The sequence below is a fragment of the Bos javanicus genome, chromosome 9, assembly GCF_032452875.1.
Source record: "Bos javanicus breed banteng chromosome 9, ARS-OSU_banteng_1.0, whole genome shotgun sequence".
Taxonomy (NCBI): Eukaryota; Metazoa; Chordata; class Mammalia; order Artiodactyla; family Bovidae; genus Bos; species Bos javanicus.
In genome coordinates this window covers 67,571,221-67,597,218 of record NC_083876.1, presented here as the reverse complement: position 1 = coordinate 67,597,218, position 25,998 = coordinate 67,571,221, and the positions used below count along the sequence as shown (strand labels likewise).

General features: G+C 38.7%; 1 protein-coding gene across 1 annotated transcript in view; it reads right to left on the bottom strand.

Moving 5' to 3' along the window:
- Positions 1 to 25,998, bottom strand: part of LAMA2 (laminin subunit alpha 2) — a 706,382-nt gene that overhangs the window by 121,126 nt on the left and 559,258 nt on the right. Inside the window, exons 38-40 of the mRNA XM_061427935.1 lie at positions 19,344 to 19,460; positions 18,477 to 18,640; positions 15,995 to 16,133 (exon numbers count right to left, since the gene is read on the bottom strand). Of these exons, the coding sequence (XP_061283919.1) occupies positions 15,995 to 16,133; positions 18,477 to 18,640; positions 19,344 to 19,460 (420 nt within the window). The remainder of the gene's footprint in view (positions 1 to 15,994; positions 16,134 to 18,476; positions 18,641 to 19,343; positions 19,461 to 25,998) is intronic.

The window sequence follows — 25,998 nt, the reverse complement described above, 5'->3', positions numbered from 1 at the left end:
TAATATTTTTCTGTGTAACTTAGACCCTCACTGACTTTTTCATATTTGCTCTTGCACGAATCAGTTCTTAGATAAGTTGCTGAATTGCTTATGGAGAAAAAATGCTCACCAGCTTTATTGACAGATTCAATTGTCAAACCTATTATGGATTATACTATTTTTTCCATTAACACTACACTGGTATAGAATTTAAATTCCAATGATTATAGATATTAATAAGAAGTCAAAATTACTGTTTGAATAACTTCTAAGTAATGGCTGACAGAATAAAATACAAGGTATATGTGAGTTAAAGTTTAAAACTTGACTGACACTATATTTTATCAGGCCTTTTGATTGCAATGTGTATTCTGCTAATATTTGCAGTTCTTTATGTAGGAAATAAAAACTCAAAAATGACCTTGCAAGTATTCTTTATGTATTTTGGTTCATCCAATTACACAAAGCAAATATTAAATAAGACAGACTGAAGAGAAGATATGACCACATTTCTAAACAAATACTCATTAGAAATACCTTAATATTTAATCATACTATTGCAAAATTCACAGTATTTGATTATATGATTTATTGACCAGTAGCAGTGGTATCAAAAGAATCTAGCTACATAAGGATTTAAAAACTAATAAAAAAGAAGAGATTATTAGGAATAATACTACCATTAAAAGAAAGAATAATAAGAAGAAAATAAAAAAATATAATAAAGGAAAAGAATAAATAATGTAGTAAAAGTTGGAAAGTATCATTTTTACTAACATCACAAATAATAAAAACTTAAATGATAATTTATGGTTTGAGGACAGGCCAGAATTCTATTTATTCCTATGTGTTTCATAATGCCTCTATATATTAAGTACAATAAATATGTGGCTTAAAAAAAGGTTTAAAAACAAAGAAAAAATTGAAAATGTGGACATGCTTAATACCTCACGTTAATAAACAGTTCAGAAGTTACCTATTACAAGCACCACAATTGCATCAAAGAAGGATAATTGGAGGCTTAATATTAAATGAGGTTAAAAAATAAATTTTAAGTTTTGGGGATTATTAACTACTGGCATTAAGCCAAGAGAGAGATCAGAAGAAAATGTGCAGTTTCTTAAAAAGCTATACTTTAGCTGACACAGCTCAGTACATGGACAATATGCATCCAATTTGGAGACAGATCTTCTAATTCTCAAATTGTGACCTTCTATCTTCTTCCTACATCCTGATTAGGAAACTTCAGCACACCCCTTGAACTTAATTCTAATCACTAAAAAAAAAAAACTATCTTACAAGACAACTACATTCAAATAAACATTCATAGATGATTTCAATCTAAGTAGGGAAATACATATTTCCTTTGAAATTTTCTTCTCTATTCAACTTTCCTGTTCCTTGTGGCAGTATAAATACCTCATCTATTCTGAAAATCTGGAGCATCCTAGCCTTTCTAGATGCCTAGCATCAGTGTTTGGAGATGGGAGGAAACAACTGACATTTAGTGATCAGCTACTGAATACCAAGTATTACCTACATGAAAATCACAGAATCTAGTGAAAGTGAAATTCTCACAGAGTTATTAGTGTTTCTGTCCTCATGAGGGCTATTTTTAGCTTAACTTTTAATTCTGGAGACATTCTTCTCTGGGAAAAGGAAGTAGGAGTTAAACAGAACGCCATGGTCACCAAGAACTGAAGGCACAGAGCAGAAAGCAAGCAGAGATTCAGCATCTTTTAAAGCTGACGCTCCAGCTGTGCACTTAGTGTCTGACCCAAAGTCTTTTTTCTCTAGATTACTTTAAGATATTGTTTTCTTTCTCTTTGACTTCCATAGTCTAACAACGATCTTTCCAGGTATAGATTTAATTTTATTTATCGTGAAGTGTGTGTGCTTAGTTTCTCAGTCGTGTCTGACTCTTTGTGACCCCATAGTCTGTAGCCCATCAGGATCCTCTGTCCATGGGGATTCTCCAGGCAAGAATACTGGAGTGGGTTGCTATGCCCTCCTCCAGAGGATCTTCCCAACCCAGGGATCAAATCCAGGTCTCCGGCATTGCAGGCAGATTCTTTACTGTCTGAGCCACCAGGGAAGCTCATTTATTGTGAAGGGCTTTCTTTGAGAAATTCTCTCACCAGGCCTTGAAAATTTTCAGTATCTCTTTTACTGTTACTACTTCCCTCTTTTCACTCTTATCAATTTCTGAACCCCTAATAGATTTACATTGATTTTTACAAGGTATATTTCTTGTCTTTTACACTTCTTTTATATTTTACCATGCTTGTTGCATTCTGGGTAATGTATTCAACTCTTTCAATTAATTCATTCTCTTTCTCCTTTGTTTAGCTTTCCCATTCAATTTTTAATTATACTTACTATATATTTTTTATTTTTAGAAATTTTATTTGCTTCTATTATACATTTCCATAATCTGTAGTTTTTCTTTTTATCACTCTTTTCTATTCTTTTTTAACATTGCAATAATTTTAAACACTTTTATTGTATATCCTCTTTCAGATTTTTTAATAACTTCAGGATCATGTTACATACTTTGCCTGCCTACCCTCTTTCCTAGTTGATTATTTACAGTGTACATAAACAGACCACTCCTCTGTGTCCTTCTAGATATTCTAAGGGTTGAAAGAACCAATTCCTCTCCCCTCCTCTGTTAAAATTTTAGCTTGGAAAGTCTTGTACCATGCAAAATTCAATCCATATATAAAAGTATATGGTATAATTTGGACTCCAACCCATAGGCTTGTGGTTTTAACAGCTTATGAGAGACATTTTTCACAACTGGGGCATGAAAAGAAACAAGATTCCTTGGCATGTTCTGGTCTAGAGGGAGTGTTCATTGATGAGAAAACTGTTTGGAAGTCTCACAATTCTGCATACTTTCAATTAGTCAAAAGAAACTCCTTCATTTATAGGTTTAGGATGATGTTTGTGATGCTTTCTCTCCCTGCTTGGGCTTTTAAAATCCAGTCTCTAGACATATGATATATATTTATGTTCCAAATTCACTGAGTCAATAAGGTGCCAGCTTTAGGATGTGCTATTATGTTTCTCTTGTTTTTATTTTCAGATTACCCTTTTGTTTCCTCTTTCCAAAATAAAGTGTGTGTTAAATTTGGGGAGTTAGAGTTTATCTAACATTTCTGTGAATTTCTCACATTAGGAGGGATCTGAATTAACTCAGGCTGCTATGTTATCAGAGCTCCCTGACATTCCTTTCTAGTATCCTTCTTTTCTTTTTTTTTTTTTTTTTTATTTTTTAGCTTTACAATATTTTATTGGTTTTGCCATATATCAACGTGAATCTGCCACAGGTATACACGTGTTCCCCATCCTGAACCCTCCTCCCTCATTCCTCCCTATACCATCCCTCTGGGTCGTCCCAGTGCACCAGCCCCAAGCATCCGGTATTGTGCATCAAACCTGGACTGGCGATTCATTTCATATATGATATTATACATGTTTCAATGCCATTCTCCCAAATCATCCCACCCTCTCCCTCTCCCAGAGTCCAAAAGACTGTTCTATACATCAGTGTCTCTCTTGCTGTCTCGCATACAGGGTTATTGTTACCATCTTTCTAAATTCCATATATATGCGTTAGTATACTGTATTGGTGTTTTTCTTTCTGGCTTACTTCACTCTGTATAATAGGCTCCAGTTTCATCCACCTCATTAGAACTGATTCAAATGTATTCTTTTTAATGGCTGAGTAATACTCCATTGTGTATATGTACCACAGCTTGCTTATCCATTCATCTGCTGATTGACATCTAGGTTGCTTCCATGTCCTGGCTATTATAAACAGTGCTGCGATGAACATTGGGGTACACGTGTCTCTTTCCCTTCTGGTTTCCTCAGTGTGTATGCCCAGCAGTGGGATTGCTGGGTCATAAGGCAGTTCTATTTCCAGTTTTTTAAGGATTCTCCACACTGTTCTCCATAGTGGCTGTACTAATTTGCATTCCCACCAACAGTGTAAGAGGGTTCCCTTTTCTCCACACCCTCTCCAGCATTTATTGCTTGTAGACTTTTGGATTGCAGCCATTCTGACTGGCGTGAAATGGTACCTCATAGTGGTTTTGATTTGCATTTCTCTGATAATGAGTGATGTTGAGCATCTTTTCATGTGTTTGTTAGCCATCTGTATGTCTTCTTTGGAGAAATGTCTATTTAGTTCTTTGGCCCATTGTTTTGATTGGGTTGTTTATTTTTCTGGAATTGAGCTGTAGGAGTTGCTCGTATATTTTTGAGATTAGTTGTTTGTCAGTTGCTTCATTTGCTATTATTTTCTCCCATTCTGAAGGCTGTCTTTTCACCTTGCTTATAGTTTCCTTTGTTGTGCAGAAGCTTTTAAGTTTAATTAGGTCCCATTTGTTTATTTTTGCTTTTATTTCCAATATTCTGGGAGGTGGGTCATAGAGGATCCTGCTGTGATGTATGTCGGAGAGTGTTTTGCCTATGTTCTATTTTAGGAGTTGTATCCTTATTTTCTAACAGGATTTTTCTCTCCATTGACATGCTACATAAGAGTAAATTTACAAAAATCCAAATTATTCTCTAGACTCTTGACCCAAAAGGAAGAAAAAACTCCTTGTGAAGTTTCTATGGATTTTTACTCTCCTTATATTAAGGAATTAATAGTGGGAAGTCACTTTACAACAGCAGTTCGCGTATTGATTTGGAACAGGTGTCTCAGGCTTTAAACCTACTTAATTTTAGGTATATTTTTCTCTTGGATAATTTTTCCAGATCCTGCCCCTACTCTTTAATTCCTATAAAGTCTACATAACACTTACACAGCACTTTTCTTTAGTAGGTCAGTTCAGTCTCTCAGTCAGGTCTGACTCTTTGCAACCCCATGAACTGCAGCATGCCAGGCCTCCCTGTCCATCATCAACTCCCGGAGTTGACCCAAACCCATGTCCATTGAGTCGGTGATGCCATCCAACCATCTCATCCTCTGTTGTCCCCTTCTCTTCCTGCTCTCAATCTTTCCCAGCATCAGGGTCTTTTCAAATGAGTTAGTTCTTCACATCAGGTGGCCAGAGTACTGGAGTTTCAACTTCAGCATCAGTCCTTCCAGTGAATATTCAGGACTGATTTCCTTTAGGATCCACTGGTTGGATCTCCTTGCAGTCCAAGGGACTCTCAAGAGTCTTCTCTAACACCACAGTTCAAAAGCATCAATTCTTTGGCACTCAGCTTTCTTTATAGTCCAACTCTTACATCCATACACGACCACTGGAAAAACCATAGCCTTGACTAGATGGACCTTTGTTGGCAAAGTAATGTCTCTGCTTTTGAATATGCTGTCTAGGTTGGTCATAACTTTCCTTCCAAGGAGTAAGCGTCTTTTAATTTCATGGCTGCAATCACCAGTTGGTTCTTTACTAACTGTCTCACTATTATTTTTTTATGAAAAAAAGAATTATCCCCACCTTCTTCTGTATTTTACCTTATTTTCTCCTAGATATGTTTGGGAAATATCATGCTGCAGATATTTAGACTCATGGCTCCCAGGAATGATGCATAATTGCATTGACTGACAGAACATGGATTTGGAGAATAAAGAGGAAGACCATATTGTACACTGGAGTTGAAAGACAGTATAAATTCTCAATTTCTAATGCTGATTCTTAGAGAAGATCAGACTAAACATGGAGACTGAGACTATTAATAACTGAGAAAGAGGATTCTGGATTAGAGAGTGTGTATGTGAGAGAGAGGGAGAGAGCTTTAGATGATAACAGTGATTGTAGTGTAAAGAAGAGGGTACAGAAGAAAAAAAAAAGAAATCTTAAGGTGTGGACTGCCTATGTTTTCTACACTCAAGTGTATGTCACAGAACACATTCCATTCACTCTGAGAAAAAGAGAAAGGGAGGAAGGAAATTAAGAAAGGAAGGAGGGCAACATTTCAGGGTTGATAGAGATTGTGTGGTTATTATGTGATGACTCTTCATAATCTTAATGAACAAGAACACTAGAATCCATTCTACATTAGCCTTCTGTTTTGTCATTGTTGCTTGCTGTTTGGATATACCAGATTCAAGTGTACATCCTCTAAGAACTCCCCAGTGGTGAAAGGCAGAGGGTCTTATCTTCCAGGGCCACTAAAACCATGACTATTGTCATCCCAAGGCTCCAGCAGCATATAAAATCTATTCTTCATCTACTTCTAAAATTGGATCTAGTTGATAACACAGGTTTTAAGTTTTCCTATGATCTGGAAATGTTTTTAAAGATTTAATTCTCTGTTGTTTTAGAGTCCGAGGACTTTTTATAGCATCAAAGCAATTGAGATTAGAAAAAAATGACTGGATCTTCATATTCTATTTTTGAAAAAGTGATATATTTCCCTTTTCTTTTTCCTTATGCCCACCAATGAGAAGTACAAAATGAGATGTTATCTTTGAGACTGTGTGTAGGGAAAACAATAATTTTATACCAATAATACAATAATAGTAATTTTCCTACCCAACACTAATAGAAAATTGGAAGTGTGAAAGTGTTAGTCACTCAGTTGTGTCTCACTCTGCGATCCCATAGACTGTAGCCAATCAGGCTCCTGATTCATGGAATTCCTGTTCATGGAATTCTGCAGGCAAGACTACTGTGAGTTGCCATTCCCTTCTCCAGGGGATCTTCCTGTCCCAGGGATGGATCTGGGTCTCTTGACTGTATGCAGATTCTTTATCATCTGAGTCATAAGGGAAGCCCATTAGAAAAGTAGTAGTGTTTATTTTTTCATAAAGTTTATGTTCCTATGACCAAGCTAGACAGTGGATTGAAAAGCAGAGACATCACTCTGCCTAAAAGGTCTGTATAGTCAAAGCTATGGTTTTCCCAGTATGGTTGTGAGAGGCTGACTGTAAGGAAGGCAGAGTGTTAAAGAATTGATGCCTTCAAACTGTGGTGCTGGAGAAGACTCCTGAGAGGTCCCTGGACAGCCAGGAGATCAACCAGTCAACCTTAAGGGAAATCAACCCTTAATACTCATTGGAAGGATAGATGCTGAAGCTGAAGTTCCAGTATTTTGGTCACCTAATGTGAACACCTGACTCACTAGGAAAGTTCCTGATGCTGGGAAAGATTGAAGGCAGAAGAAGAGGGCATCAGAGGATGAGATGGCTGGATGGCAACACCAATGTAATGAACATGAACTTGGGCAAAATTCGGGAGATGGTGAGGGACAGGGAGGCCTGGCATCCTGCAGTCCATGGGGTTGCAAAGAGTCAGACATGACTGGGCGACTGAACAACAACATGTTCCTAAAATAACATTTCATTTTGAGATTTAAATAAATTAAATATGCAAGATAAGAGGTTGTTGCTGTTTACATAGCAACTATACTATAATATTTAGTTGTTTATAGACTCCACCTGCTCACTATTTAATTAAAATAAAGGATCACCTTTCTTCTCACTCATATTTTCCTTTCAATTACATTGTTGATTATGTGTGCATTACAAATAGGTAGACTTAAGTAGATATTTAAAAGTGAAGTGGCTTTAAAAATGTTGTCAATTATGCTTTAAGATTATTTCACCATTCATTTGGGCTTTTTTTCCCCTATGTTATTTTCAATGCTTTTTTTCCTTCTCATATTATCTCACATCCATTTTCTTCACAGTAATAATTGGTTGTTTTATTGCTTGTCTAACAGGTCTTTTTTCCTCCTTGTATAAATTCGTCCTTTGCTTCTCTGTACTTTGTTTCTAATTCATTAAAGACATTCTTCCTTCTTTGTAGGCCTAGATTCAAATGACTCTTTCATACATAAATAATAAACTTAATCTTATTCTTCCATGTTTATCTATAGCTGTAGCAATAATACCAGCTCTTACATTTATGAAATGCTAGTTCTATCTAGGTAATTGCTCAATTTAATGGAAAATATATTTCCTTTCTAGTACAATAGGAACTACATTATAATGAATTATTAAAATTAAAACTTTATTTATTCTGTTCCTGAAACACAGTCTAACAATCTTTCTGACCAAATCAGTCTTCTGTGTGTTTGCTGATAGCCATTTAATAAATCAGTGATCCTCTTTAGCCTTAGAAATTTTTCAGACATTTAATTATTTTTACAGCTTATGGGGACAGAATAACAAGAACAAGTGGACATGCTGTATGCATTAAAACTTCTCCTAGCTCTATGTTTGAGTTTGGCTAGCCTATCAGGTATAAACATCAGTGCTGAGGAAAAGTGAATATTTCATGTTGGCATGAAAATAAGTCTCGTAAGTGTGAAGTGAGAGAATCAATTCTTAGGCAGGTTGATAAGAAGGCTGGGGTCCCTAAGGCAGCAAAAGGGGCCTGGGGCTCTCAAATTGGAGATAGAGGTCTGGAATTCTCAAGGAGGAGGAAAGGACAAACACCTTTTTTTCCCTCTACATTCCTTAGTCTTAGTCACATAAAATGTTTTTTTTCTTTAAGCCTGGAACTGATGACCCCACAACAAACAACTCAGTTTAAACTCTGTACTAAGGATTATATAACAACAGTGTATCATCCTTGAGGACAGTTTCTCCTTCCAGAAAGAAAAGTGAGGTTGCTCAGTAGTATCCGACTCTTTGCAACCCCATGGACTGTAGCCTACCAGGCTCCTCTGTCCATGGTATTTTCCAGGCAAGAATACTAGAGTGGGTTGCCATTTCCTTCTTCAAATCCTGTTATCCTAAAATTTAAATTGTGGGAGTGGGTCTGGTAAAATTGTTACAACCCTGAGACATTCTTCTGACTTATTGTAATGACTAATTAAAAAAGTATATAACTCCTTTGCTAACACTAGTGAGGGGGGCACTCTCTGTCCCCTTCTGATGTCTATGTCAGAAGCTTTCTCTGGCCCTTTTTCACTTTAATAAAACTCTGCTACACAAAAGCTCTTGAGTGATCAAGCCTGGTCCCTGGTCCCGAAGCTAAATCTTCTTCAGAGATCAAGAATCAGACACTGTTCACTATAAGTTATCATCTTGGGGGCTTTCCAGGATCTTCAGGATAAGGTAAGAACACTCAGAGCTCTAGCCTCTCTGCTTTCTCAATATACACATTTTCTGCTTTACTTTACTAACTCTACCGTGTGCTGTGTGAATGAATGACATGTCCTGCACGATGCAAGCATTGAGCCCTGCTCTGTGGTTTTGCGGTGCCTCATAATGACTGAAGGCAGCCCCCAAAAGGGGAGCCTTGTCTCTGCCAATGCCAAGAGACGCCCAAGGTCCCTGCAAGGGGAGCGACCAGCAATGGGCAAAGTGCGTGAACTGAACTTTCCTTTCTTGGTCAGCTTTTCCTGGTCTCTTTGACCATTTCATAATTGCATGGGAAATTAGAAGTACTAGCCTAATCTTTTGGATCATAGACTTTCAAGGGACTAGTGATCCATGCTGTTACTACGTACTTTTACTTAGACCCCAAGTAAGGAAGCGCCTAGCCTTGCTAGGAGCCGAAAGTTACTAGAAGTACGTACGGAGTGAGGTGGAACCTTAGGAACATCTCTCACGCTAGAAGTTACTCTCTTGGCTGCCTGTCTCAGGGGCCAGAAACCTGAAAGTGAGTCTTTGTCATGGCTGTGCCTCCTGTCTATATGGATAGAAGCGCTGCTGGTGACCATGAGGTTTTTGAGGACACAGATCGGGAATTGCAGAATCTGGTTAGATTGGAAATGCAATGGGCTTCTTCCTTTGGTAGTGCTAGCTCTTAGTGGACCAGAAGAGGCTCTCTGATGGCTTTTGTCTCAACTGTTTAGATATTCCTTTTGTGGAATCTGTAGAAATGAGCTGGAACGATTGACGCTAATAGCTAGAGAACAAAAATCCCTTTTTCCTCGTTGGCCAACCCTCCACCACCTCTTTTGCTATCACATATACTGGTGTGGTGACACTCAGGAGGGACATCTTGGTTGTTATTTGTCTCTTTATGACTCACTCATTCTAATGCAGTCAGGACCATACTCAGGAATGTGCACAGGCACACGTAAGATGGATGCTTCTCCTAGTAGTCCTAGTTTGGGAAACATTCTGGGAAATTACTCTGGCAAATCAAACAAAGGTCTCGGTGGTATGGAACTAAATCAATCTGGGATGCCATCAGGTCTACCCCTGGTGCATCTCCACCCCGCCTTGGTGGTAGAACTGGGAGGGACGAGTAAGACGCCTGTGTCGGTAAGGGACCGACTAAGTCTGACCAGGGAAAGAAAGCTTTGGTGGAGAGTCTGCTACACTCCCATCTAAAGCAGGGAAGGACGCTTCTGATGGAAAAAAGCCAAGGCTGTGGATGCTGCTTCTTTCTCTCTTACAGATGGGAGCTAGCAGTTCCAGAACCACTTCTTTAAAATGTATTTTAAAAAAAGGTGGGACAAGCTTGATTCCCAGAATTTAAAAAGACATACCTGATCTTTTTCTGTGATACTGAATGGCCACAGTATCCTTTGGAAGATGAGAAATACTGACATGTTAAAGGGTCTCTCAGTTATGATACTGTTTTACAACTAGACCGGTTCCATAGAAAATAAGGGAAATGGGTAGAAGTGCCTTATGTGTTGTTCTTTATCTCTCTGTGAGACATGCCAGACTTATGTCCTAACGGTGCAGATTTGTGTAGGAAAGCTTCAGCTGCTTCCTGTTCTCTTATTTTGCCCCTTTATCCCTTTATCTGGGGCTCGCTACTGAACAGGCTGAGAGTTAGGGTACCCTTCCAGGAGGGGCTGCCTCAGTGTCGGTAGAAATTCAATAGCTCCCATCCTAATTACATCTGAGGAGCCCTGGGTATTAATAACTGTGGAAGGCCAAGCAGTCAATTTCTTTTGGACACTGGGGCAATTTTCTCTGTGCTCACTGAAGCCCCTGGCTCACTTTCCTCCCAATCGACTACCAAAATGGACTGTCTGGATGAGTGAGTGAAGTCCCTTAGTCATGTCCAATTCTTTGCGACCCCATGGACTGTAGCCTACCAGGTTCCTCCATCCATGGGATTTTCCAGGCAGGAGTACTGGAGTGGGTTGCCATTTCCTTCTCCAGGAGATCTTCCCAACCCAGGGATTGAACCCGGATCTCTCACATTGTAGGCAGATGCTTTACCGTCAGAGCCACCAGGGAAGTCATCCTTTAAGTGGAAACTGGGACTCTCTGCTATTTTCTCGTGAGTTTCTAATTGTGCCAGAGTCTCCCTCACCCCTTCTGGGGAAGGATATACTGAACAAGGTCCAGGCCTCTGTTTTCATGAATATGGAACCAGCTCTTTTTAATGGAACAAAATGTAAATCCTAGAGTGTGGGCCGGAGAAGGCAATGGCACCCCACTCCAGTACTCTTGCCTGGAAAATCCCATGGACGGAGGAGCCTGGAAGGCTGCAGTCCATGGGGTTGCTAAGAGTCGGACACGACTGAGCGACTTCACTTTCACTTTTTACTTTCATGTGCTGGAGAAGGAAATAGCAACCCACTCCAGTGTTCTTGCCTGGAGAATCCCAGGGACGGGGGAGCCTGGTGGGCTGCAGTCTATGGGGTCGCACAGAGTAGGACACGACTGAAGTGACTTAGCAGCAGAGTGTGGACAGATGGAAAAACTGTGGGTTGAGCACAAAATGCTGTTGCTGTCGTTATCAAGCTCAATGGCCTCACCTATTTTCATATCAAAAGCAGTATTAACTAAAGCCCGAGGTTAATGAATGGACAAAATCTTACTGTACTGACTTCTCCTGATGTGAGTGGGATCTTGAACTCTAAAGTTCAGAGCAACAATGCTCCATCTTTAAAGCTGCTGTAACTCAAGGGAGTCAAAAGCTCTAGGAATAGAGTATAAGTTACACTCTTCCTGGAGACCCCAATCTTCAGAAAAAGTTGAAAAGGCTAATGACATTATTAAAAGACACCTGTGTAAGCCAACTCAGGAAATACAAGACAGTTGGTTTAAAGTTCTACCCATAGTTTTAATGAGGGCTCAAACCGCCCCTAAGAAGAAGGGACTGTCTCTATGATAGGCTGTTTTTGTACACAGATATTCCCATAGAGCCTTAAAATTAACTATGTGACTCAGCTTTTTGCTTTTCAACAGACATTACCAGGAGGTTAACTCCTGACCCAGACTTTGAGTCAAACTAGCCGCTGTTTGAGCCAGGAACCAAGATGGGACTGAGAATCCAGATGGGCTTGCTTCTGTTGACTCCAAAAGTCCTGAGTTTGACCATTTGACCCTCAAGACAGCACCTTCCTGTCCTGGACTCATTCCTATGCTGCATTCCACAATTGGTCTAATTGCTGGGTCTGCAGAGCACTCCCCTCCTCATCAAGTGAAGACATCCCACAGTGAGTTTCTCCACTTCATGGAAAGGACTTTCTTCAACTCTGAGAATACTTTCACCAACAACAATCATACGTGACACTTCTTCTTGATCTGATGACATCTAAAAATCTAAAGATGGAGTGATGTAACTATGGACATAATGTAACTTTTAATTTTGATTATGTTTTAACTTGGTTTAATGACTATTTTGCTGTACATAAGAAGGTAATTGGGTCTAGATCTGGTAGTTTTCTACATGATGTTTATCAAATATGAGATGAGGTCATATGGCTAACTCCTAAAAAGGGATGCCTACTATCTAACGCTCCCATATGCTGGGAAAAAATAGAGCCATCCCCAGAAGTTAGCCAAGAACTTAGTTATAATGATTGGAAACAACTTGGATTTTTGCCTCAAGAAATTCCTGTGTTTTCCAATCCCAGTTTAGGTCCTCCTTTTGCCTGGGCAGGAACAGGTTGGGACTGGATCCCTCAGTCACACTGGTTTACTCCAAATGGGACCTACTAGATTTGTGGCTCACACTTACGGGCATGGCTTCCCCCTGGCTGGATAGGAAGATGCACCCTAGATCTAACTTTTACTCATGGCTTCATATTTTCAGAGCTTCCAGAGAAGCCTAATCTGCCACACCTTAAAACTCGTTGGGCAAGATCTGTATTTCACTGGTGTGATTGTCTGGCTACAATATTCGTTCCCTCTCTGGGAACTACAGATTAGATGTCCTCTCTGGGAACTACAGATTAGATGTTATGAGTTGATGCTCTGAGTAACTTTCAGCCATTAATGCTGAACAAATAAATACAAATTAGAAAGGTGGTTTTACAAAACATATTGGCCTTAGATATTCTAACAGCTGCACAAGGAGGAACTTGTGCCATTATTCATACCCAATGTTGTACATATATACCAGATATGAGTACTAATGTTACTTTACTAAACACATGAACAAGACGATTCAGGCTATGGATTCCCCTGAAGCCTCAGTCACCTCACTTTGGGAAATGTTAACTAGCTCCCCAGGGTGGAAAACTATCTTAAACATAATAATTCTAATTGTTCTGTTTTTACTGTTTGATCCCTTCATCTGTAACTGTGTAACTGGATTTGTTTCTAACCGTTTTAAAGCTTTTAAGTTACAAATGGTTGTCCAGGCTCCTAGGAGCCCCACAACCTCCTCCAACTATTACTTGGGGTCCTTGGATCAGAGACCCTGAAAATGAGGGTTAGGAGAATAAGTTGCCTCAACAATTTAGGGACCACACCCCTCAACAGCAGGAAGTGATTATGGAATGAAAACAATGCCCCTTTCCCTTGGCAACATAATTTTCCTAAAAGAAAAGTGGGGGGTGAGGGAAATGAGAGAGTCAATTCCTAGGCAGGTTGATAAGAAGTCCGGAGTCCCTGAGGATGAGAAAGGGATCTGAGGCTCTGGAAGTCAAGACAGGGGTCTGGAACTCTCAAGGAGGAGGAAAGGACAAATACTTTTTTTCCCTCTACATTCCTTAGTCTTAGTCACATAAAGTTTTTTCTTTAAGCTTGGAACTGATGATTACACAACAAACAACTCAGTTTAAACTCTGTACTAAGGATTATATAACAACAATGTATCCTCCTTGAGGATAGTTTCTCCTTCCTGAAAACCTTCTGACTAATCCTGATATCTTTAGAATGTATATTATGGGATCTGGTCTGATAGGATCTTTCTATTGTTAAGTTCTAATCATGATATCCTAAAATGTAAATTGTGGGAGTGGGTCTGGTAAAATTGTTACAACCTTGAGGCATTCTTCTGATTTATTGTAATAACTAATTAAAAAAGTATATAACTGCCTTGTTAATACTAGTGAGGGGGGCACTCTCCGTCCCCTTCTGATGTCTATGTCAGAAGCTTTCTCTGGCCCTTTTTCACTTTAATGAAACTCTGCTACACAAAAGCTCTTGAGTGATCAAGGCTGGTCCCTGGTCCCTGGAAGCTAAATCTTCTTCAGAGATCAAGAATCCGACACCTTTCACCATAAGCTATCAGAAGTGATGGTAGCAAATTTGGGTGAAAATAAACAGCTCTTTACCATAAAATGCACAAAGTTTATAAAAATAAAGCAGTGATAATATTGAGATTTTTTACAAAATGTTGTAAACAGGCATGAAAAATGTCAATTAGGGTGACGTGCATTCACTCACGCAGGCCTATGATTTGTCAGGCACTGTCCTAGATGCTGAAAATGGCCATCCAATAAGACTTAGGTCAGATGAAAATGGTGAAATTGAAGATTAGGATCTTCAAATAGATATGAAAAATGGTTCATTTTGAAAGGATAACTGAACATAGGTAAGTTTTTGTAATAATTATGTCATGACTTTGAATAAGAAATAAACAAAACACACGGTATTAGTAAAGTCACCCCAGAGAAACCAAACAGTAGTAATTGCTGATGGAATATGATGTTTTCACTATGACCATAAAATAACCGTCTAAGTATGTGGCAAATACCTCTACTATCTCTGAAATCGAAGAAAGCATTTGTGCTAAATACCAAAGCAAATACTGATTTGTTTCTTCAACACCCATTATTTCTGCATATGTCATTCACAGTCAAATGTCCAGGAAGGGTTCTTTTCTCCTGAAGTTCTGATGTATTTGGAGGATTTTGTGTGAAGCCAAAGGAATAAGTGATGGTTCTGAACATTTTAACTAACTGTGTGATTCCTATGAAATGAAAGCGGACCTAAAATGTATCGCCAAGGTTTACCAAACATAACCTGTTTACAAAATGTTGCTCTACATGTAAAGGAAAAAAATTTGTCACTGTTGAAGATACTCAGATAATGTGCTATACCTAGAACCCCCAAACTCTAAAATATTAATTGAAAATTTATTTTGAACAATGACAGAAGCCAAAAGTAGCTTTGAAGGTAAATATTTCAACTGATAAAAATAGTATAATAGTTTAGAAGTATATGATTTGGCATGTTTTGTAAAATGTGCACCTTATTATTAAACTTTATATAGAATTAACTTATATGTGACTATAAGCAATGGTGTTAATATCCAAAGCACTTTCTTATTGAAGACATATGGAATAATTGTTATAAATTTTCCTCTTCAGAGTCTTATGTTTGGCTATTTTCCTTTATGAGTTGGTTGCTGCTGCTGCTAAGTTGCTTCAGTCACGTCTGACTCTGTGCGACCCCATAGACGGCAGCCCACCAGGCTCCCCGTCCCTGGGATTCTCCAGGCAAGAACACTGGAGTGGGTTGCCATTTCCTTCTCCAATGAATGAAAGTGAAAAGTGAAAGTGAAGTCACTCAGTCGTGTCCGACTCTTAGCGACCCCATAGACTACAGCCCACCAGGCCTTCCATCCATGGGATTTTCCAGGCAAGAGTACTGGAGTGGGGTGCCATTGCCTTCTCCTTATGAGTTGGTGGCACAAACCTATTTGTCATCTGGGATAATAATACAACTCTTATTAGTGGTGGAAAGTAGTATGTAACTGAGAAGAGTTCTGCTATGATTACAGCACATTGAGAATTTATTTTGGATAAAATTTAAAAGGAGCCTTTGAAAATAATTTAAAACTAATATTCTAATTTGCCAGGATTTTCCAGAGCTTATTTAAGTTTGAGAAATTTAGTTTAGAAACTTACTTGAAAAGGTTCACCTCAGTACATAGCACTATTTGTTTCTTACCAGTTCTGTGGCTTCATGTGCAAGAACTTTGGCTTCTTTGGCAATTTTCTCAGCTTCGTCAATATAGTCCTTAATGTTGCTGTAAGCGTTGAAGGCTGCAGTGGCATTGAAGGAGATGTTTTTAGCCTCATCAAGGATTCTGAAGGGATTATCCAAAAAGAGAATATCAGAGTAGTTGGTACTCAAATGAAGAATATTTGAAGAACTTACTTATAACAAATAAGGCTTCCAAATGATCATGGCCAATATAATAATGATAATCCCAAATCATAGTGAGGTATCTCCTAATTGTATTATATTGTAGCTTTCAGTTTAAACTCATATTCCTAAATAACCAAGCTAGAACTGTTATAATAAAATGAATTATATATGAATTTTTCCCAGGGTCTTCAAACATTAATATTTTCCTTTGTATCAAGAATATTAAGTTTTGAAACAAAACCTTTCACATGGAGTATATTAAATCCAGATTTACTTATGAAAATTATTCTTGGGGTTAATACACCTATTTTATTATGACAATCCCCAAATTGTAGGGGAAGCAAACCAGTTATATTGAGAAGGCTGTTTACCAGTCAAACACACCTCACTAGTGGCCCATCCCCCCATGGAAACATATAAGAATAACAGTTATAATAAGCTATTATTTCACAGGGCAGTACTGAAATAGTAGTGCCTTCATGGAGTTTGAAAGGGAAAAAAAAAAGACTTAAAGGCTATGTATGGAATCACCAGTTTTCATTCCAATCCAAAAGAAGGCAATGCCAAAGAATGTTCAAACTACTGCACAACTGCACTCATCTCACACACTAGCAAAGGCATGCTCAAATTCTCCAAGCCAGGCTTCAACAGTATGCGAACTGTGAACTTCCAGATGTTCAAGCTGGATTTAGAAAAGGCAGAGGAACCAGAGATCAAATTGCCAACATCCATTGGATCATTGAAAAAGCAAGAGAATTCCAGAAAAACATCTACTTCTGCTTTATTGACTATGCCAAAGCCTTTGACTGTGTGGATCACAACAAACTGTGGAAAATTCTTGAAAGAGATGGGAAGCCAGACCACCTGACCTGCCTCCTGAGAAATTTGTATGCAGGTCAAGAAGCAACAGTTAGAACTGGACATGGAACAACAGACTCGTTCCAAATCAGGAAAGGAGAGCATCAAGGCTGTATACTGTCATCCTGCTTATTTAACTTATATGCAGGGTACTTCATGAGAAATGCTGGGGTGGATGAAGCACAAGCTGGAATCAAGATTGCCAGGAGAAATATCAATAACCTCAGATATGCAGATGACACCACACTTACGGCAGAAAGCAAAGAAGAACTAAAGAGCCTCTTGATGAAAGAGAAAGAGGAAAGTAAAAAAGTTGGCTTAAAATTCAACATTCAGAAAACTAAGGTCATGGCATTTGGTCCCATCACTTCATGGCAAATAGATGGGAAAACAGCAGGAACAGTGAGAGACTTCATTTTGGGGGGCTTCAAAATCACTGCAGATGGTGACTGCAGCCATGAAATTAAAAGATGCTTGCTCCTTGGAAGAAAAGCTATGACCAACCTAGACAGCATATTAAAAAGCAGAGACATTACTTTGCCAACAAAGGTCCATCTATGGTTTTTCCAGTAGTCATGTATGGATGTGAGAGTTGGACTATAAAGAAGGCTGAGCACTGAAGAATTGATGCTTTTGAACTGTGGTGTGGGAGAAGACTCTTGAGAGTCCCTTGGACTGCAAGGAGATCCAACCAGTCCATCCTAAAGGCAATCAGTCCTGAATATTCATTGGAAGGACTGATGCTGAAAGTGAAACTCCAATACTTTGGCCACCTGATGTGAAGAACTGACTCATTTGAAAAGACCCTGATGCTGGAAAAGATTGAAGGAGGGAGGAGACAGGTTTAACAGAGGATGAGATGGTTGGATGGCATCACTGACTCAATGGACAGGAATTTGAGTAAACTCCAGGAGTTGGTAATGGACAGGGAGGCCTGGCGTGTTGCAGTCCATGGGGTTGCAGAGAGTCTGACAAGACTGAGCAACTGAACTGAACTGAACCAATGCAACCACGTTTTCAAAAGCCAGCCCTTTAACAATAAATAGTTTTGATTTCATCAAAATTATAAAACTGAAATTTGGAGCTCAATGTGTGTTTATATATTACTATTTAAAATGCTAATAAGGCAACTGCTGTGCTCTCTAATAAAGAACAAAATATTTTTTCTAAGTGTAGCCTAAGGCAATGTTCGCTCCTCACCATGCAACATTTGAATTCACTTTTAACTCAGACTTTTGATGCTGCTCCAGTAGAGCTTTGTCTACACCCTTCTAATTAGGCTTTTCCACAGAAAGGCCATGCAGTTTGTATGTTAATAATTACAAAAATCAAGATTTGAAAGCAACTCTCAACCATTTCTGTTAGTCAAAACTTTTGGACAAGTGTCAAGATACATAGACATTTCCAACCACAAATGACATACCCATCAAGGACAGCAGATGAATCATTTAACTGAGCTGCATGGCTCTCAGCCTGGGACACCTTCTCAGCCAGCTTCCTGTCCTTTATTTTTTGGGAGAGGTCATCTATTTTATCTTTCAGATCCTTGGACATGGGTGGCAATTTAGTTTGAATGTCTTCAACGTACTGATATGTAGAGAAAAGAAGGCATTTTAAATAAGCGAATCCAGCTTCCTCTAATTTATTAACGTCTCTTGGAGATATAATTACACATGCTTAGGTTTTTAGAACACTTAAAATTTACTAACCTAGCAAAAAAAAAAAAAAAAAAGAATAGAGAATAAAAGCTATTATTCAATGAAAGAGATTAGAAAATATGTGAAGGAAATTTATACCAAGAAGAACCTAACAATCTTTTTAAAAAAAAAAAAAGCTACTTCATAGGTCTAAATGCATAAATGATAGTCATTAGTATCTTTTAGACTATTTGCACTTCTATTACCATATGTCATCATATATTAGCATCTACTGAATGAGACAGCATGTTGAAAGTCTGTTTGTAGCTTTACATTTCTCGTTTAACTAATGTTATATGAATACTGAAGCAGATTGTAAGTTCTGTACTAGGAACGACAAATGCCCTTCATCACTGTGAAAGAAAATACAGGTCAGTGTGAGTGTGCGAGTACCCTCATTACTGAGAGAATAACGTGAAGTTCTAATTGTTACCAATGGGTGGGCATGGTCACAATAGAATGAGACAAAAACAACTTTACACTCAAAAGAAAGTAACAATATTTGCTCATACTACTGAATTTCTCACTGGTTCCTATTCAAGAGCACTTGCATCATTATCATCGTTTAACTTTGGGTTTCATAAAATACTCACGACTATAACTGAGTTGATTTCATCTACAAGACGACTGGCTTCATCGAGTATGTCATTGCCTTCTTTTAAAGTGTTCTCAGTTTGTCGTTTGCCACTTTCTATAGCCTCCTTCTTTTTCTGTAAGACAGCATAAACAAAACATCAAAATGTCCTTTTGGGAAAACCCTATCTAGCCCTGTATTCCTGGCTTTCCTGAGCTGTCTGATCAAGGCTTTGCAATCAAGATATGTCATGTTGACTATGAGATTACATGAGAATGATAAAAACTACCCAGCCAACCCTTTGAGCCTTACTTTATTTTAAATATCTGTACAGGTGCTTTCTTTCTCCTATTGTGAGAAAGTCATACAAGAGAATGGTGGCTGATGTGATCGTAGCTGAGGAATGAAAAAAGATTTTTAAAGCAAGATGGACATCCATTTTAACTGAAATGTAAGTGCTGAATATGTATTACCAAGCGTGTGGAAGTATGCTGACTTACATTGGAACTACACATTAAATTCCAGAATCTGTGTCCAAATGAATATTTTGTGAGCACAAATGTGAGCAGATTTATTCTATGGGAATTCTATAAAAACTGGAAGAAGTGAGATTTTAAAAGGAACTGAGGGGATGTACTTTTCAAAAAAAAAAAAACGAGAAACTCTCACATGGAAGAATAAACTTAATGGACTGTTCCATAAAAAGAGAGCAGACTCTAATTTTTCTTTGAAACTGATAGCTTGTCTTGAAACCACATGAAACTCATTCCTAGTCTAGAAGAGTAAAATCAACGGGAAAGAAATGGTGCTATTTCTCCATTTGGAGTATACTTTTGCCTTCTTTTTCTTTCTGTTTCTGACTCATTCTTTCAATCATCTTTTTCTACCTGTGGATTTAACTGCATCGATTACAAATTTAAGCCTTGCCATCTATGCCTTTTGAGATAAATAATAATGCTTGTTTATATATTCATTTAAATTTCAATATGGGCCAGGTAGTTTATAAGCTTTTCTCACTTAATTCTACATTAGCTCTATAGGTCCTGTGTTTATCATCTTTTAACTGAATAGAAAATTCTACAAGTGAAGTGATTTACCAAGGTCACACAGTGTAGTTAAGATGTGAATCCCAGTCTACCTAAGGATGGGCTTCCCCAGTGGCTCAGTGGTAAAGAGTCTGCCTGCCAAGTTAGGAGACATGGGTTCGATCTCTGGTGGGTTAAGATGCCCTGGAGTAGGTAGGAAACGGTTTACTCCAGTATTCTTGCCTGGGAAATCCCATTGACAGAGGGACCTGGCAGGCAACAGTCCATGGGGTGGCAAAAGAGTCAGACAGGATGTAGCAACTAAACAACAACCACAGCTACCTAAGGATAGAGTCTGGGTCTTCAGCTGTGACAGCCCTGACTTTCCAATTGTGGAAACCACATTTATTTGCACTGGGACAGTGCTAATTTCACACCCTGCTTTCTCTACCTCTTCACCAATCACTTCAATTTGCTGCCGGTATACACATCTTATTTCTGCCTCTGAGCCTTTCCTTCACCATTTTCCCTTCCCCAATTCCCTGCCTTGGAGGAAACCTCCTTCATTTAGCCTCATATAAAATGTATATTCCCTCAGTACTCAAAATATGGCCCAGCGACCAGCAGAATCGGCATCACCTGGAAGCTTCTTAGAAATGCACAATCTTAGTGCCTTTTTGGGAACTACCAACTTGGAATCTGTATTTAACAAGAATCCCAGGTGACTGATATACACAATAAAATTTGAGAGAAATTGGCTTGGAATACAGCCTAGCACACAGTAAACACTACAGAATTGTCAACTATTATAATTACCTTATTTTCTTTTTCCTAGCACTCATTTATCTGAATTATATTTATAGAGTGGCCATAAATGATAGAAACATAAATAATCATATTTTATTTTTTATATAGCTTGAATCATCTTGATTGGTTCTTCTAAGAGCTGCTAAAAGTACAAGTTATTTAATGACAATGATTAATACCAATTCATTACAACGTGCATGCATAAGTATGGGATGAAATGTATAGTCTCTTGAGCCTACTGGCCTAGTCTTTCTTGTACCTAGTGGACGAAGGGTAACATTGAATTCATCAAGCAATATGCTGAGAACATATTACTTATTATGTATATTAGCCCATGCTCCAGTTTATGATCATATTATATACTTATTTATTGGTTTAGTGACTTTCTTACTATAATATAAATTTCTTTAAACAATCTTTGTATCACTCTATCTCCAGTACCTAGACGAGTTTCCTCAATAAATAGTTATGTTTGCACTTGTGACTTCTGTTTCATTCAACTACTCCCCACCCCGGCTAAATCAGAGAAATTTCAATTTCCCTTCATGAACAACAAATAGAGAGGTAGTGCTGATGGTTATAAGTCATATCTTATTTTTCAAGTTCTGACATTCTTTTCCACAACTATGAATTCTAGCCCTTAGCTTTTATATAAACCGATTTAAAGTTGACCACGGGCAGACAGACACTCAGGAATCTTTCTTCAGCATGGTTTATTTGTATTTATGAATCAAGGTAACTTAAAATGCTGTATCGATAGAAGGGAGACTATTTCCACCCATATGTGAGGTGAAGAGCTCCATTCATCTTGTTTTCAATTAAGCAGTGAATTAGAATCTTTCTGGGCTTCCCTGGTAGCTCAGCTGGTAAAGAATCCATTATAAAAGCTCTATTTGAGTTACTTTAGGGAACCCATTGTTCTGCAAAGATCACAATGTGTTTTTAATCACACTGAAGCAGGAATGATCTAGGGATTAAGGCAATTTCAGTGGTGGCTAATTTCAGATTAGACACTAATGAAATCTAGTTTTACATCAAGGAAAGATGGATCTATCTGGAGCACCCAAATATTGATCAAAGTATTGATATAACATTTATTTGTGTTTGCTTTATGATACTTTATTCACTGAGAGAGAACATTTCTATTCTGTCTTTGTGCCCAACACTGTTCTCAGTCCTGGAGATACAGCAGGCCAGAAAACACGTTGTTCATGGCTTGGCTGGAGGGTAAAAATGAATAAGTTAATGTATAACATATTTTTAACAATGAGTGCTATAAAAATAAATAAAGAGAGGGAATAGATAGAAAAGGATGTAGGATATAAAATACTTAAGATAGGAAGCTTTGAGCATTTGAGGAGCAAAAACAGGGTTTGTGATTAGAGAGAATTTTTCTCCCAGGCTTCCCTGGTGGCTCAGATGGTAGAGTCTGCCGGCAGTGTGGGAGACCTGGGTTTGATCCCTGGGTTGGGAAGATCCCCTGGAGAAGGAAATGGCAACCCACTCCAGGATTCTTGCCTAGAGAATCCCATGGATGGAGGACCCTGGCAGTCTACAGTCTATGGGGTTGCAAAGAGCTGGACACAGCAGAGCAACTTCACAAGCAAATTCTCCCAGTATATACCACAAGTATATTGTTAAGTGACTCTCATTAGACAACAAAGTTGTTATATTTCTACTTTTAACTTCTAATTAGATCTTAATTCATTCCAGAGCTTTGTAAGTTCAAAACTTTTTGTTTTGGCTGGGGTTTTTTGAGGGGTGGATTAGGAAGCTACAAAAGCTATCTCCCCGTCTATTTTTATCTAGCAACTCATTCTTTACTTCTCGAAAAACCCTTCCTGTTCCAGGTTATAATGGTACCTTTGGGGACAGAATGCTCAATACATGTACTTTGCTGGATTGAATTGCTCATCTTTTCGCCCCTCAGCCCACAGTCTCCTTCACCTTTTTTCCATCGCTGGAAATGGCCTTCTAGCCCTGTGCTGTTCTAGAAGGTTGCTTTCAAAGTCTTCTATGAACTGGGCCATTTCCAGAGCCATCTTCTGCTACAGATTTTTATGAAGCTTACAAATGATTGTTACTGCTCCATTTGACACTTCCTGAGATCATACTTTGGGAGCTCTGTGTTTCTGCTCATGCTGTCCCATCATTTCTATCAGCTTCTGTGATGCCCTCATTTTAGTGTTTGATTCTCTCAGCTCGTACTAATCACAGTGCGTCATGTCTGACTCTTTGAGACCCCATGGACTGTGACCCAGGTTCCACTGTCCAAGGGATTCTCCAGGCAAGAATACTGGAGTAGGTTGCATTCCCTTCTCCAGTATATCTTCCCAACCCAGGGATCGAACCCAAGTCTCTGGCACTGCAGGCAGATTCTTTACCATCTGAGCTATAGGGAAGCCCAGTGAAAGGTTAGAATGCCTGAATTTTTAGGAATTTGTAAGTTCTCTGAGGCCAGGAATCATTTCTATTTAGTCTCAAACACCCTGGTTACCAACAGCACCTTGATAATGGTAGGCATCTAATTGTATATTATTCCTGCCTGCTTTCCTAGCCTTATATCATAATATTTTCAATACAAAACCAATATTTGAGTTTATATGAACCACTCAGAAAGTCCCCAAAATAAAATTTTAACCCATGACTCCAATATTTCAATTGCTTCTGATACAGGACAAAACCAAATTCCTTAGCTCAGTCTCAGAATGCAGTTCTCTTGTAACTCAAGTTCTGGACCCCCTGCCTTTGTTGGCTTTCTGTCCACTCACTAGTTCACAAGCAGTCTTTCTAGTCCTATCACATCACTGACATTTCTCCAAGGGTCTTCCCTTTTTCCCCTCTGTGTGTTTGCATTTATTTTCCTATTTCTGGAATGTTCTTCCTCTTCTACTTTGACCAATTAGAGCTTATGCTTCATGACTCAGCACATGTGTCTGGTCCATGAAAGTGAAAGTGAAGTTGCTCAGTCGTGTCCAACTCTTTGGGACCCCATGGACTGTAGCCTATCAGGCTCCAAGCCCTTCCTAAATCCAGGTGTGATTTTGATGCCCTTCCTTCACAAACCTCCAACAGAACTTCTGTAGGGCACAGATTAGTCAAATTGAGTGGATCTCGCACTAAGTACAAGTCACTGGAAGTCATCAGAGATGGTGTTTTATTCATGATATAAACATCAGTGACTTTCAAGCTTAAGGCTGCATCTGTATCATTAGAAAGTGAAAGTGAAGTCGCTCAGTCGTGTCCGACTCTTTGTGAACCCGGTGGACTGTTTAGCCCACCAGGCTCCTCTGTCCACGGTATCTCCAGGCAAGAATACTGGAGTGGGGTGCCATTTCCTTCTCCAGGGGAATCTTCCTGACCCAGGGATCGAACCCAGGTCTCCCACATTGCAGGCAGACGCTTTAACCTCTGAGCCACCAGGGAAGCCTCATCTGTATCATTGGTGGGATTTGAAAAACACAGGTGCTGGGCTCCAACTCCAAGTTTCTGAGTTGATAGATTTGGGGGGACCTGAGAACCTATATTATTAACAAGCGCCTAGGTGATGCTAATGCTGCTGTTCCAAGCATCACACCATGAGCGTATCAGTGTTTGATACACTCAGTTTTTGTTTAGTACATTCCTTGAACTTAGTAGGGGCTTGATAAATGTTTTTACACAGTAAAAATTAAATGCTTATTTTCTTATAAAAAAATGCCTTGGGTCTTAATTGCATCACCTTTTTGTGGGCACAGTCTCAGTAAAGTCATTTATTTAAATTACAACTAATTACTCAATCTAATGGATACAACCTATCAACTCTTCTTAAACCTATCGCAAATTGCATTGACACAGGGAATGTTCTAGAATATGGATTCTGGACCACACCTCAGACCAGGTAACTCGGTTTCTGGGTGGATGCTCAGGGCACCCCTCTCTTTAGTAAAATATCCAGGTGATTCTTTATTGGCCAGTCTAGTATCAACCTTGGCAATCAACCTTAATCAGCCTTGGCAAGCAGCTTTAAATAAGCTGTGTCTTACTCATATTAATGTAGTCACTTTATCTATTTACTCTAGTAAGTTTTAAACAAGCCTTTCGTTAAGCATGGCATATAAAATGAAAATACAAAAAGGACCACTTACACTTAAATACTGACTACATAAGCTCCAGGCATCTCCAGAGGTACCCAAGAATGATGGCTCTTGGTTTTAAACATCACTAAAATGAAGGAATAGCTAAAAGCACCATTTACTGTGCCACTATAACTCTTCTTGAAATACTTCCCAAATGCTTATTATACTTTCCACATAGGTAATTTTAATTTCTTAAACTGATGCCATAAAATGGAGCGGTGTACCTCCGGGTAAGTTACATCACTGGTGTGTCACTGAGGAAGATGAATCATGCAGGAGCCTGTGATAGAAAGGCGGTCCAGCAGCCTGCTTAACAAGACGGTGCTTTTTCTTTAATACTGCCAGCATGTCAGTAGACTCCAAATTGGTTAAGATTAGATACATCAGTGAGTCTCCTCAATCCTCCATCAAAATGACAAGGCTAAGTCCCAGGAGAGGGACCCAGAAAAAAAAAATTCTTTTAAAAATTAATTCATCCTGTTACTTCTTAATCCAAAGGAAAATGGAGAAAAATGAATAGACAAAACATGCAGACTTTTTCTTTATTCAACTGTCATTCCACAAACAGTTTTGAGAGCATAACAAATGCCACAGAGTACTCAGAGCTGAAGGTAAAATTTTATGTTAGAAGAGAAAAAGGTCTGCCACTGTCTTCAGATCTATTGGGGTCAAATATTTGAAAAGAACAATGGTAAGTTTGTTTCTGGCGAGGAAGTAATTTTTT